Genomic DNA, 14,338 nt, shown 5'->3' on the forward strand with positions numbered 1-14,338 from the left:
CTTTGTCAAGCCCGGATGCTTAACTGAAGACGAGAGACGGTAGTTGCTTTATGTGACGCTCTAGTCAAGAGCAATAGAGGGATTATAGTATTGTGCCACTCTAGGAAGCAATCTTGTTTCACTGAGTCTGTGAGAGGCCCGCGAGGGTGGGAAGGACTTGCAGCTGCTTTTCTCAGGACAGGGAGAGCGTTGGGAAGGGTCTGCTGTGACCGAAGGCAGCATTGGAGTTAATTTCAGCCTTTCGGGTTGTGCTGAAACAAGAAACTGAATGGAGGCTCATGGGTTTCTGGCAGCAGGAGTAGTAGCACTTCTTCAGAAGGGGAGCGGCTGCAACCGGGAGTCAAGTGAGGCCCCCAGCAACTCTGAGACTGTATCTGCTGCAAACTCTGCATTGTTGACAGGAATGGCATCAGGCCACTAACCACTCAGCTCCATTCTGTTGCCCAGACTCTACTCTGGGGGATTAAGGGTCATTAAAAGACCAACCCCCAACCCCCCAATTTGGAGGTGAAGGTGTTTTGTTTGTGAAGTTTTTCATAAAGGATACAAACTCTACAACAGTTAAGCAAGACTGGGGCTGCTTTTTGCCTCTAAGAACATGTTTCTCCATTTGTCCTTTGTGGAAATACAATAGTTTACTTCTTTTAATAGTCCAGAAACATTCTCTAGAAGTGGGGGGGGCTTCCCACAGGAGAAACAGAAACTAAAAGCAGAGCTCCTTTGAGCGTCACCACATGAAGACAACAAAGAAGACAACCTGGTTTGGAGGAATTCCCCAAACAATTATTCCTTACATATTTATTTAATAATATATAACGTATTACATAATTGTTTTATTTATTGATTTTGTCCAATACACAAAGAAGGTTTTAGTGGGTATACACATTGTAAAATACATAATGAAGATTATAGAGGATATACTCCTCGTAAAATACAGTATATCTAAGAAAGAATAGAAGAGAAGATATAGGAATAAAACATATCAATGAAAGAATAGAAGAGATATAGGAATAGAAGAAAAGTATAGGAGATATAGGAGAGCAATAGGACAGGGGACGGAAGGCACTCTAGTGCACTGCTTTTCAACCAGTGTGCCGAGACATGGTCAGGTGTGCCGCGAAGCTCAGCAAGAGAGAGAGCGAAAGAAAGCAAGAGAGAAAGAGAGATAAAGCAAGAGAAAGGGAGGGAGGGAGAAAGAGAGCAAAAAAGAGGAAGGGAGAAAGAGGGATCGAGAGAGAGAGGAAGGAAGAGAGAGAAAGGGAAAGAAATAGAGCGAAAGGGAAGAAGAGATATTTTTTTTGTCCAAACTTTTTTTAGCTCCCCCATTCCCCCCCCTAAATGTGCCCCATTATTTTGTATATGTAAAAAATGTGCCGCAGCTCAAAAAAGGTTGAAAATCCCTGCTCTAGTGCACAGCATAGAAATATTTTTTCTGTCGAGAAGTCAACAGAAATCGCAGGTACTCAGAACCAGCAATCCAACTAGATGCCATTCAAAGGCGCTTTGCTCTATTCCAGCCATGCTCTACCTCCTCCGAACCTATTCCCTTAACCCGCGCATTCCCCCTCCCACTAACAAACACGCCGCTACAACAGGACTTCGGCCGACTTTCTAACGTCCAGAGAGAGCAGGGCATGCGCAGAAGACCTTAGGCAGACCCGGATGTTGAACGGAAAACAGGGCAGGCAGTAGTTGTTTTATGACACGCTCTAGTCAAAACAATTATAGTGTTGTGCCTCTCTAGGAAGCAATCCTTTTTCACCGAGTCTGTTAGAGGTCGGCTTGCAGCTGCTCTTCGCCTCAGAACCTTGAAACCGGGAAAGGGGCGGGGCGAGTACTTGGGGGAGGGTCTGCTATAACTGAAGGAGGCCTCTGAGAGAGTTTCACCTGATTCGGCCCTCGCTGAAGCCGGAGACCGAATGGAGGCCCGAGAGTCACCGGGAGCAGCGGCGGGCTTTCAGGAGGGGAACGACGGAGAGTCTGGCGAGGGAACAAGCGGTCCGAGCGGCCTCCCCGACGAGCGCCGCAGCTCCGAGGCTGAACGATGGCGCTTCCGCAGCTGCGGCTCTCTGGAGGCGGAGGGGCCCCGGGAGCTTTGCAGCCGCCTGTACCAGCTATGCCGGGCGTGGCTGCGGCCTGAGCGGAGCAGCAAAGCGGAGATGATGGACCTGGTGGTGCTGGAGAAGCTGCTGGCCCTGCTTCCCCCGGAACTGTCGGGCTGGCTGAGGGAGTGCGGGGCGGAGAGCTGCGCCCAGGCGGTGGCCCTGGCCGAAGGCTTCCTCCTCGGCCCCGCAGCTGCCCCGGAGCCCGGAAAGGGGCGGCAGGTGATGGACTTTCATCCTCTTCTACGCTTCTTCTGTCTTTTCCTTACAGATAATCGCAAGCAAAAAATATCAATTAGCAAGTCTTGAGATGGTGTAATAGTAGGTGGGAATAACTTCGTGAGACGTTATTTGCATATTCTATTTTCCCCGCAGTCTGTCATGGACTTGACAGCCATAATGCAAAACAGATCCCAGTTCTCACATGGAGGTGGAACACTTCCTGGATTTTCAGATTTTATTACTGTGGTCTTATGGACCAAATAGTACTTTGGTTGCATATTTCAAAATCGATATTTGATGTTATAAACACGGAAACCTCCTCCTGTCCTTGATTTTTGGTTATAGTCCATATTATCATTCTAAAATGCAGCAGTATTCAGTAAAATCCTTTACAAAATTACAGTTTGAATATAGTTATCCATTTTTTACATTGCTTAGTTTCAGTAAAATTAGTAGAGGTGCAGATCCCAAGCCTACGTGCTTTTCCCAACTCATGTCAGCAGAAAGATTGCATGATTATTCGATACTTAATACAAATCTTCTCTTTCCTGGATACTTAAATTAATATAGATCTTGAAGGGACTTGAGGGCCTTCTTGTCAACCCACTTCAGGCAGAAAACCATATATATACAATTTCAGACAAATAGCTGTTCAGTCTATCAACATCTTTATAATGTGTGTATTAGCTTTTTTGGCAGCTGCCGCACACTGCCAGTTCATGAAGATATTATATATATTACTACATGTCCATTTTTCTTCCTATGTATTTGTGTATTGGACAAATGAATGAATAAATAAATATTAAAGAATACTGGACCCAAGACGGATCTTTGTAATACCCCACTGTAGAGTTTTCCCTGGAGACAGTTCTAAGCAGACTTTCCATTGTACATAGGATAGAGTTTGAAAAAAATGGTCCCTGAAGAAAAAACAAATCTTGCAGAGACAAACAACAAAGTATACTTTATTCATATTTCTTTTGAAAGAATGAAGTATCAAAATTGTTTGAGTCTCAATGTTTCACGGAGTGCATTTTACCCTCTAAAGCACCTCATTGTAGATTTCAAGATCTACTTCTGAATTTCCAGGTTAGTGGTCTGACAAATGGAATAGACATAAATACATTCATAAAGAAGGAAATGCCAAAATCATAGATAAAGGGGAGGAGATAAAGAAGCAGCTCCTGTTCTGAAGGAAAATAGGAAATAAGGAAGAAGCATCTCACAAAAGTGGCAGGTGCTTATCCAGAGATAACAGCAACCCACAGAGCAGGAATTCTCAAGTTCTCTCATTTTGATTTGAATTGGAAAAATACACATGGAGAGAGAAAAAAAATTAAGTCCAGCAAATTAACATGGTTAAAATAATTTAAAAGTGGAATCATAAATCACCCTTTTTGGTTAAACTGCAGGAGCCATTCATAGAGATTTCAGCAGAGATCCAGGGAAAAGGAGATTCATCCAATGATACTGAAGAGCTTCTTTTCAGGAGGATCCAACTGGGACCACCTTGCCAGGTTAGTATAGATTTCTTCTGAAAAATTTAAACATCTTCATTCATGAGTTTCTTTGGAAACCAAATACCGAGTCTATATGAATTTGGTATCCACAGAATGACCCAGTGAGCCTTACTGATTCAACTTTGAAGATAGTCCTAGGAATGCAAACCAATGACAATTTAGAAGAGTCTTGTATTAGGAAATGTAACTTATATGCTGAAACAGTTTAATCTTTCTTAGCATCATCGAAAAGAGTTGGGGAAAGCAGTTTAGAAATTAAAGTGTCAATTCAGCAAAGGAGTGGAAGTGATGTACCGGTGCCTGGAGGCTGTGAGGGTCTGGATGGGTGTCAACAAGCTCAAGCTCATCCCCGACAAGACAGAGAGGCTCCTAAAGACTATTCCATCTGTCCATCCATTCCTCTGGGAGGGCAAACTTTGACCTCCCTCGGAGCGGGTCCGCATCTTGAGTGTCCTCCTAAATCCTGAAGGGAAACAGACCTTCCCCAGTGGGCCAACCTCTAGGAAGGCACAGGATGCCATAATTGCCACATCAGAATGAAACAACGGAGAAAATTTTCTCAATGAGACGACCTCGATTGTATTGAGATCGCTCCTTTTATTGTATTTTACTTTTCCTGACATGTGGTATAGAATAACCAATTCGCGAACGTCACATACATTAAGTCATCCCCCAACTACCATTCACTCATGCGCTGTATAAGGCAACCTCCTCGTGACTTCCCTATAGATAATTAATGGAAGCTCCATTCATTGCCTTTTCCCGGATTGTGTGTTTACTGGTGATTAGCAAAGGAATGAGAGTAAGGCATATATTTCCTTATATGGAAGTTAGCTATACGTTATCTTCATGCTGTATATCAAGTTAATTATTTTCCATGTGGTTATGGATTCTGCAGCTTGCTTACTCAGCCTGGACTTTGCTGCCTTTCCATATAGGAAGAATAAGGTTTATACAGCACCCATTAGGCTAAAACATCACCCTTCAGCAATATTCTATCCCAGTGTTCAGTGCCTAAGAACCTATGATTACAACAAATCCTCTGCTGAGGCTATTTCGATATTTCTCAGCTGTGGCTAGGGGGACTTTTGCACAGGTTTGCCTGGTGCACCTGTTACAGCCCTATTTGGATAGGGAATCTCTTCTCACAGTCACTCACATCCTCATCACCTCGAGGCTTGATTACTGCAATGTGCTCTACTTGGGGGCTACCCTTAAAGAATGTTCAGAGACTTCAATTAGTCCAGAATGCAGCCGTGAAGCTGTTATATAACTCCATCACTCTGCGAACTGCACTGGCTTCCAATCAGTCTCCGCACACAATTTAAGGTGTTGGTTATCGCCTATAAAGCTCTACATGGCTTAGGACCAGATTATTTATGGGACTATCTTCTACCTCACACCTCCCAGCAACTGTTTAGATCGCACAGAGCTGGCCTTCTCCAGATCCCGTCAGCCAAGAAAGGGAAGGGAAAGGAAGCTGCCTGGCCTTTCACAAAGACCAAAAAGTCTGCAGTTACTGTCCGGCTGCATGACCGGAAGGGAAGGGAGAGAAACACACGGGCCGTTTGTACGTGCGTCTTCTCCAATTTTTCATGTCCAGGAGGCCCTACTGGGGTTCTAGGATCATCCTGCGGGAGTCCGGCAGCAGCTTCGGATTTTGTAGGATTTTACCCCCTCTAGCAGGGCAGAGCATGAGGTCAACACCCAGAAGTGAGGTCGGGAAGCCTCGGCGTGCCCTGAAAATGCTAGAGGGGAGGGGATTTACATCAAAGGCTGTGGAAATGACCCGTGAATCAGATATTCTGCAGTTTTGCAGCCGGGCCAAAGAGACCGGCCAGCAGGCGCTGCTCTGATTCCGTCCATTCCCGGGAGGCAGCGAACTCTACCTAGGGTTCTAAACAGCAGCAATCCAAAGGAGGCAAAGTGTTGGAGTGGCTGTTTCCAAAGGTTGGGGAAGCCCTTGCCGGATTTGCGCTGCCGCTGCCACCCCTATTTGTAACTTCAAGGAGAAACCCCACATCCCTCTCTCTCTCTCCTTCCTCCCTCTCTCTCCCAAAATTTTGCAGGAAGAATTGAAAAAAGCCATCCAAAAGCAAAAATAATAATAAGGCCCCTCGACCAGATGGGCTCCCATCAGAGATATATAAAAAACTTATAAATTCATTTGAAAATAGATTACTGGAATTATATAATGACGTTTTAGACAAAGGTATTATGCCAAAATCGTGGGGGGAGGCATATGTTACTTTAATACCAAAGAAGGAAAAGATGCATCTCAAATTCTTTTTTAAAAAAGTTTATTTAAGCTTTTGTTCTTAAAATAAAATAAAAAGTCAAATAATTGTTCTTACAGATCTAGTACCATTTCTGTTATCACATCATTATTACAATTCAATATCAATATCAATTCAAACAATTATATCAATATAAAACGGAATGTTAATACAATAATACCTCATGATACGAACTTAATTGGTGCAAGGAGGAGGTTCGTAAGTCGAAAGGTTCGTAAGACGAAACATTGTTTCCCATAGGAAACAATGTAAAGTCAATTAATCCGTGCAACCAAAAAAACCCCCGCAAAAAAACGGCGTTCCGCGACTGCTGGGAAGCTGCGCGGCTGTTTTAAAAGGTGACAGCCGGCCTGGGGGGCTTCCCAGCAACCTCCCGAACCCCGAACCCGGACGTTCGGCAAAAGTTCGGGGTTCGGGGGGGTGCTGGGAAGCCCCCCAGGCCGGCTGTGACCTTTTAAAACAACCGCGCCGCTTCCCAGCTGTCTCCCGAAGCCGAACGCCAAAGCCGAACTTCCGCGTTCGGCTTCGGGAGACAGCTGGGAAGCGGCGCAGCTGTTTTAAAAGGTCACAGCCGGCCTGGGGGGCTTCCCAGCACCCCCCCGAACCCCGAACTTGTGCCGAACGTCTGGGTTCGGGAGGGTGCTGGGAAGCCCCCCAGGCCGGCTGTGACCTTTTAAAACAGCCGCGCCGCTTCCCAGCTGTCTCCCGAAGCCGAACGCGGAAGTTCGGCTTTGGCGTTTGGCTTCGGGAGACAGCTGGGAAGCCGCGCGGCTGTTTTAAAAGGTCACAGCCGGCCTGGGGGGCTTCCCAGCAACCTCCCGAACTGAACCCGGGGTTCAGAAAAAATTTGCCTCTTCTTACGAACATTTTTCGAGTTACGAACCGGCGTTCGGGAGGCTTCTGGGAAGCCCCGCCGCCCGGCTGTCACCTTTTAAAACAGCCGCGCGGCTTCCCAGCAGTCTCCGAACGCCGGTTCATAACTCGAAAAAAGTTCGTAAGAAGAGGCAAAAATTTTCTGAACCCCAGGTTCGTATCACGAGTTGTTCGTAAGACGAGGGGTTCGTATCTTGAGGTACCACTGTATTTCCAAGTCTTTTGCACTTACACCTACAGTGGTCCCTCGATTATCGCGGGGGTTATGTTCCAAGACCTCCCGCGATAATCGATTTTCCGCGGTATAGTGGTGCGGAAGTAAAAACACCATCTGCGCATGCGCGCCCTTTTTTTCCATGGCCGTGCATGCGCAGATGGTGGAGCCGGGGAGCGACGAAAGTGCGGAGGCTGGCAATGGTTGTATTTAATGTTGCTCGCCGCTCGCTCGCTCGTTTGCCCGCTCACCGCTCGCCCGCCCGCCCGCCCGCGGGCGAAGAGAAAGAAAACAAGAGAGGGAAAGTGAGAAAAAGAGAGAGAGCAAGAGGGGGAGAGATAAAGAGAGAGAATGACAGGAAAGAAAGAGACAGAGAAGTGATTCTTGGTGATGATGTATGACGTCATCGGGTGGGAAACACCGTGGTATAGAAAAAAAACGGCGGAGTATTTTTTAATTATTATTTTTTGAAAAACCGTGGTATAGCGTTTCGCGAAAACCGAGACCGCGAAAATCGAGGGATCACTGTATACTCTATATTGTCAATTTTGTTTTTTATTGCTGATCCATCTATACCATTTTCCCCATATCTCTTTAGTTTCTTTATTTTTAACTCCTTTAATTTCATTTGTCATTATGTCCATTTCAGCACAACTGAAATTTTTTTCAATGATTAAATTTTCCGACGGGGTATTTTCTTTCTTCCATAATTGTGATAATGAAATTCTGACCGCAATGCAATTTGGTGAGAAATTTATTAAAACAATAGAAACGATATATTCCCAACAAATGGCAAACGTATTAATTAATGAATACATAACGGAAAATATACATATTAAAAACATATTCTAAGTTACTTCTCCTTCTTTCCTTAGAACAAGGAGAAATTGAAGTAGAAGACTTCCAAGGTCCCTTGCAACTCTATTGTTTTTATTGTTATTGTTAAATGGAGTTAGACAGGGATGCCCCCATCTCCTTTATTATTTATTATGTCGATAGAAGTGCTACTAAACCAAATAAAAGCTAATCAGGACATTATGGGAGTAACAATAAGGGGTGAGCAATATAAAACTCAAATATTTGCCCAGAACATGGTATATATTATTGACGTTGCCCAAATCTCGGGACCCAATTTATTGAAAGATTTTGAAAATTTTGGAAATGTGGCTGGCTCAAAATTAATAAAAACAAAACAAAAATAATTACAAAGAATTTTCCCAAAAAACAAATTCACCAGGGGTGAAACCCAGTAGGTTTTGATAGGTTCTGGAGAACAGTAACAGAAATTTTGAGTAGTTCGGAAAACCGGCATCGGAAATTTTAAGTAATTCAGAGAACTAGCAAATATCGCATCTGGCTGGCACCAGAGCGGTGTGGGAATGGAAATTTTGCAATAACCTTCCCAAAGGAGTAGGGAGGGATTGAGGATTTTGCAATATCCTTCCCCCTGCCATGCCCGCCAAGCCATGCCCACAGAATCGGTAGTAAAAAAAAATGGATTTCACCACTGCTTCCCACCATTAAGGACTATGTGCACCTGTAGGATTTATGTATCTTTGCTTGAAGAGAGGATTGTCATATGGACAAGATTTTTTTCTTTGTTTGTTTCTAGGTCTCTGATCCCTTTGAAGAGGTAGCTGTGGACTTCACAGAGGAGGAGTGGGCACTACTGGACTTTAGCCAGAAGGCCTTGTGCAGGGAAGTCATGCAGGAAGTTGCTATGAATATAGCTGCTCTGGGTAAGGATCCTCTTTGCTGTGAGTTCTATTAATTAGGAAAGATGTTTTAAGTGGGAATTAAACAGGAAAGATGCATGCACTCAATTGCACAATTGAGGTGAGAACTCTAATGACTATCACCTGTAAAATTGTGAAAGGCCTTTGATAGAAAGGCCTCAGAAAATTGATCTAACAACACAAAGAGATATAAGACCCTCCATTGAATGTTTATAAGAAAAAAGAAAAATTTGGAATACTGTGTTCAGTTCTGGAGACCTCACCTACAAACAGATATTGACAAAATTGAGCGGTTCCAAAGACAGGCTACAAGAATGGTGGAAGGTCTTAAGCATAAAACATATCAGGAAAGACTTCATGAACTCAATCTGTATAGTCTGGAGGACAGAAGGAAAAGGGGGGACATGATCGAAAGATTTAAATATGTTAAAGGGTTAAATAAGGTCCAGGAGGGAAGTGTTTTTAATAGGAAAGTGAACACAAGAACAAGGGGACACAATCTGAAGTTAGTTGGGGGAAAGATCAAAAGCAACATGAGAAAATATTATTTTACTGAAAGAGTAGTAGATCCTTGGAACAAACTTCCAGCAGATGTGGTAGATAAATCCACAGTAACTGAATTTAAACATGCCTGGGATAAACATATATCCATCCTAAGATAAAATACAGAAAATAGTATAAGGACAGACTAGATGGACCATGAGGTCTTTTTTTGCCGTCAGTCTTCTATGTCTCTATGTTTCATGGCTGAAAAATCTCTTGGATATTCTTAGAGGTATCATTGATAACAGTTTCAACCCAGCATCTCCTATTTTGTAAAATTTCTGATACCAAACCTAATGTTTAGATGGGCATATTTTTGATTGGGAGATACCTCCCTTTTTAAATTCTAATGGGAATTTCTGGCGTTTTTTCCCCCCCAATCAGGTGATGGTGATACAATGGAGAATGAGAATTACAAGAATCCAAGGATATTTAAAGTTCAAAAGGCAGTATCTTCAAAGAGCTATTCCATCTCTTTTACTTTACCTAAAATACAGGATAGGAAACATAAAGTACAATGTTTTGTAAATGGTGACAAGGATTTAAGCCTAAAGAAAAAGGTGAAAATATGCATGAAGTGTGGAAAGAGCTTCAGTAGAAAATGTAATCATTGCAATCAGAAGATACCCATTGGTGAGAGTCCATACAAATGCATAGAGTGTGGAAAAGCCTTTACTACAAACACTAATCTGACTCGCCATCAGTGGACCCACACCGGAGAGAGACCTTATAAATGCACCGAGTGTGGAAAAAGCTTTCTTTGGAACGCAGAACTTATTCGTCATAAGAGGACCCACACTGGGGAGAGACCTTATAAATGCACGGAATGTGGAAAGTGCTTCGCTCAAAAAGAATATCTTACTGATCATGAAAGAATCCACACAGGGGAGAGGCCATATAAATGCACACAGTGTGGAAGACACTTCCGTACAAGGAGTAATCTGAATTGCCATCAATGGATCCACACAAGTGAAAAAATAAGTAGTAGTTTGGAGTTTGGAAAAAGATTAACTGAGAGTAGTGATATTACTTGCCCTCAAAAGATTGACACAGAAGAAGGACCATATAAATGCCTGGAGTGTGAAAAGAGCTTTATGGACGAATGGCACCTAACTTTCCATCTAAAGATGCACATGGCTGAAAGACCATATAAATGCATAGAGTGTGGGAAAAGCTTTTGTCAGAACTCAGAACTTATTCGTCATAATAGAATCCACACTGGAGAGAGACCATATAAATGCATAGAGTGTGGAAAAAGCTTTTCTGAGAGTTCAGCACTTAATCTTCATAAGAGAACCCACACTGGGGAGAGACCGTATAAATGCATACATTGTGGAAAAGCGTTTTCTGTGAAAAGCACTCTTATTAATCATGAAAGAATCCATACAGGGGAGAAACCATTTCAATGTTCAGAATGTGGAAAGGGTTTTGCTCAGAAAGGAGCTGTTAAATTGCATGAGAGAATCCACAGGGCAGAGATGGTATAAAAATGCTCGGATAAAAAGCTTTTATTGGAGCACAAAGCTCATGAAAGGATGCACACGGGTGAAGACTATATAATTGCATGGAGTGTGGAAAAAGATTTAACTGAAAAAAATACCTTATTTGTCATGACTTCCACACACACTGGAGGGCGACCATTCAGTTGCATGGAATGTGAAAAGCAATTGACTCAGAAAAATTATGTTATTAATCTTGAAAGAGGGGATGGGGAAACCATATAAATGTTCTGTCTGGGTCACTCCGGAAGCCAATACCAACCCAAAAGGAGAAGCCAAACACACCGGTAAAAGGCAAAGGCAGTTTATAAAATTCAAGAAAAAACACAGGTAACAGAAAATGTCCTTACAAACAGGAAAACGCTGTATCTTCAAATATATCCACGAAGGCAAAAGTCCATGCAGCAATACAGGATTCTTGCTGCCAAGACGAGGCTGGAGATAGCAGACCTACACCTCCCACGGGTCTTCCAAACTGCTGGGCCACAAGCCAGGAACAGAGACGCCGAGAACAAAGCAGAACACCGTAACTCCAACTGATAACACTCCACATGGCTTCAAGGGCTTGCCTGCCTTTTAAACCCTGCTAAGGAGGACCACACCCAAGCCCAGCTGTTCCTAATTCAGTGCTTATAATACTTCTTTAATTGCTCCTTTCTTCGATCTGAACGTCTCTGTCGCATGTCAATGACGGCTTGTGCTTCATCACCTAATGACTCCAAGCTACTGGCTGGGGAGAGGCCCCCCCCCCGGGGCTCTCATGCTGTTCTCCTTCGTCCCATTCCTGGCTTTCCTCTCCCCCGTCCGACTGTTCAGCCCCCTCCTCTTCGCTGTCATCCTCCTCCGGGCATGGAGCCAGCAGAGACACAGCCGGTCCCTGAGCAGCCTCAGGCTGAACCACAACAATAAATGTACAGAATATGGAAAAACCTTTGCTCTAAGGGGACAACTTAATTCTCATGAAAGGATCCACATAGAACAGAGACCATATAAATGCATGTAGTGTGGAGAAATAATGCTAGGATATTTACTCATGTAAAATTCACAACAGATGGTGGGTGGGGATGACTTTGCATTGTATGATGTCCAAGTGTAATTTTATTTGCAAAGAATATCTTACTCATGAAAGGATTCACTTATGGAGGAAACCTAAATGGAGAAAGTAGAAAGGCCTCCAAGCAGAAACTCTTATCTGACTCTCCCGTAAGGGTCCACACAGAAGAAGTGTTTTGTGAAAAAGGTAAACTCGGGGAGGATGCCATAATTCTCATAAAAATAATACCCATAGAAGAAACTAAATTCATGGAAGGAGATTCTGAACAATACTGGTCCCAAATATTTGAATTCATTCAAGGCAGCTAGGTTTTCCTTTGTCTATTTTCAGCTTCATTCCTCCCAATGCTGTGGAAATAGGGATGCAAAATAGGAATTAAACTAGTGGTTCCCAACCTTTTTTGCCCATGCCCCACGTAAACATCTCTAAAATCCTGATGCCTCCCTCCCCCTTCATGACATACAATTATTGCTATTCAAAAAGTGAACTCCTTCTCATGTGGAGAAAGCTTAAAAGGCCATTATCTTGGTTTAAACAAGGTTCCAATTGCCCCTATTAAATATTAAATTGTCTCCACTGTGGGGCATAGGCCCCATGTTGGGAACCAGGGAATTAAAGCCTTCAGTTTCCTGACTTTAGTCCATTGCCATCTCATTATCATTTCCAACTAGAGGAGTAATGGCTTTCTTGACTTCCCTTTTAATACAATGTTCCCTCGATTTTCACGGGGGATGCGTTCTGAGACCGCCCGCGAAAGTCGAATTTCCGTGAAGTAGAGATGCAGAAGTAAATACACCATTTTTGGCTATGGACAGTATCACAAGCCATCCCTTAACACTTTAAACCCCTAAATTACCATTTCCCATTCCCTTAACAACTATTTACTCACCATTATTACTGGTATTCGCCATTGAATAAGACACTTGGTAATCCTGATATTTATAAACATAATTATTTATTGACAATAATTTTTGTTTTTTGTTATTTATTTGCAAAAATTATTAGTTTGGCAATGATGTATGACGTCATTGGGCGGGAAAAAACGTGGTGTAGAAAAAAACCCCGCAAAGTATTTTTTAATTAATATTTTTTGAAAAACCGTGGTATAGGCTATTTGCGAAGTTTGAACCCGCAAAAATCGAGGGAACTGTATACCTAAAAACCACTATATAAAACATTATATAAATTCTGTTAATTCCCAGAAAATACCGCTTGTATTCTTTTCTTTCCTGTTAAGTCTTAGCCAAATAAGTCTTTTCATTTCACTTTGTTATCTCCTGACAAGAATAGGAAGAAGATCAGCTCCAGAAAGATAACCTCTTTTTTGAATAGATGCCAAGACAATTATTCCATATTAATTTAGCTTCCCAACATATTTTGAAGGAAAAAACTCTTCATACACTTAGACTTAGAACTTTACTAATAAACTCTTGTAATTCTACAGACTCCTTTCATTAGATTAGATCTATCTTTAAACTGAGCGATATTGGTTTTAACAATGATTTATTCTTTTCACGTTGTAGGATTTGTAAGATTACTTGTGCATATATCCATTCATCTTTCCTCCAAATCAAGTTGAATAGTATATCAATTTATTGTAATTATCAATCATTTTAGGATTGAGATTTGCATTTCAACTATTTCATAATTTTAAGGGTTTGGGGGTTTTTTGTTTTAACCAATCATACCACCTCTTCCATGATGAGTAAAATTCTGTCTCATCCTTGTCTTGAAGCTCTTGGTTCATCCTATTTGTTTCTGTAGTTTCAAGAATCTTATTGATCAAATTTAGTGTTGATGGAGTTGTATCTAGTTTCCAATTTTGTGTGTATGTTAATCTGGCTGCTGTTAATATATGCAAGATTAGGTATTTATCTTCTTTGGTTAGTTTTCATTTAAATATGCCAAGTAAAAATAATTCCGGTTTAAGTGGGATCTGTTTGGAGGTAATTTGCTCCAGACCATTTTTAATTTTGGTCCAAAACCTTTTTGCGTTTGGACAGTCCACCATAAATGGTAGTACGTTCCTATATGTTTCTTATGGCACACCCTCTATACCCAGTTCAAAATGGTGCAAAATACAGGTGTTTTAGCTGATTGAGTAGCAATATTGGTCAATTTGATCAGGCCTCACTGCGTCCAGGCAATCAAAAGTACTGGGACACTTGGAATGAGATCATCCACCGTCCAGTAGCAGGCACTGGCTCAGGACATCACCGTGCCCCAGTGCTTTGCATGGCTATTGGATCTGTCTAAAAGAATAAGCAGCTAGGAATAT

General features: G+C 42.4%; 1 protein-coding gene across 1 annotated transcript; it reads left to right on the forward strand.

Moving 5' to 3' along the window:
* The first annotated feature begins 1,694 nt into the window (after nt 1–1,694).
* Nucleotides 1,695–13,939, forward strand: LOC139159706 (zinc finger protein 436-like). The gene is made up of 4 exons (XM_070737043.1): nt 1,695–2,324; nt 3,737–3,841; nt 8,841–8,967; nt 9,892–13,939. Exons 1-4 carry the CDS (start codon nt 1,920–1,922, stop codon nt 10,992–10,994), a joined length of 1,740 nt encoding a protein of 579 aa, XP_070593144.1. The 5' UTR covers nt 1,695–1,919; the 3' UTR covers nt 10,995–13,939.
* The last annotated feature ends 399 nt before the right edge of the window (nt 13,940–14,338 follow it).

This window comes from Erythrolamprus reginae, chromosome 2 (assembly GCF_031021105.1).
Source record: "Erythrolamprus reginae isolate rEryReg1 chromosome 2, rEryReg1.hap1, whole genome shotgun sequence".
NCBI lineage: Eukaryota > Metazoa > Chordata > Lepidosauria > Squamata > Dipsadidae > Erythrolamprus > Erythrolamprus reginae.

What these genes read in the sequence shown, in the direction of transcription:
- LOC139159706 (XM_070737043.1), top strand. Translation starts at nt 1,920, where the DNA reads ATGGAGGCCCGAGAGTCACCGGGAGCAGCGGCGGGCTTTCAGGAGGGG. An exon ending in AGCCCGGAAAGGGGCGGCAG is followed by an intron (nt 2,325 to 3,736) that starts GTGATGGACTTT and finishes GTTAAACTGCAG; the next exon opens with GAGCCATTCATAGAGATTTC. An exon ending in TATGAATATAGCTGCTCTGG is followed by an intron (nt 8,968 to 9,891) that starts GTAAGGATCCTC and finishes CCCCCCAATCAG; the next exon opens with GTGATGGTGATACAATGGAG.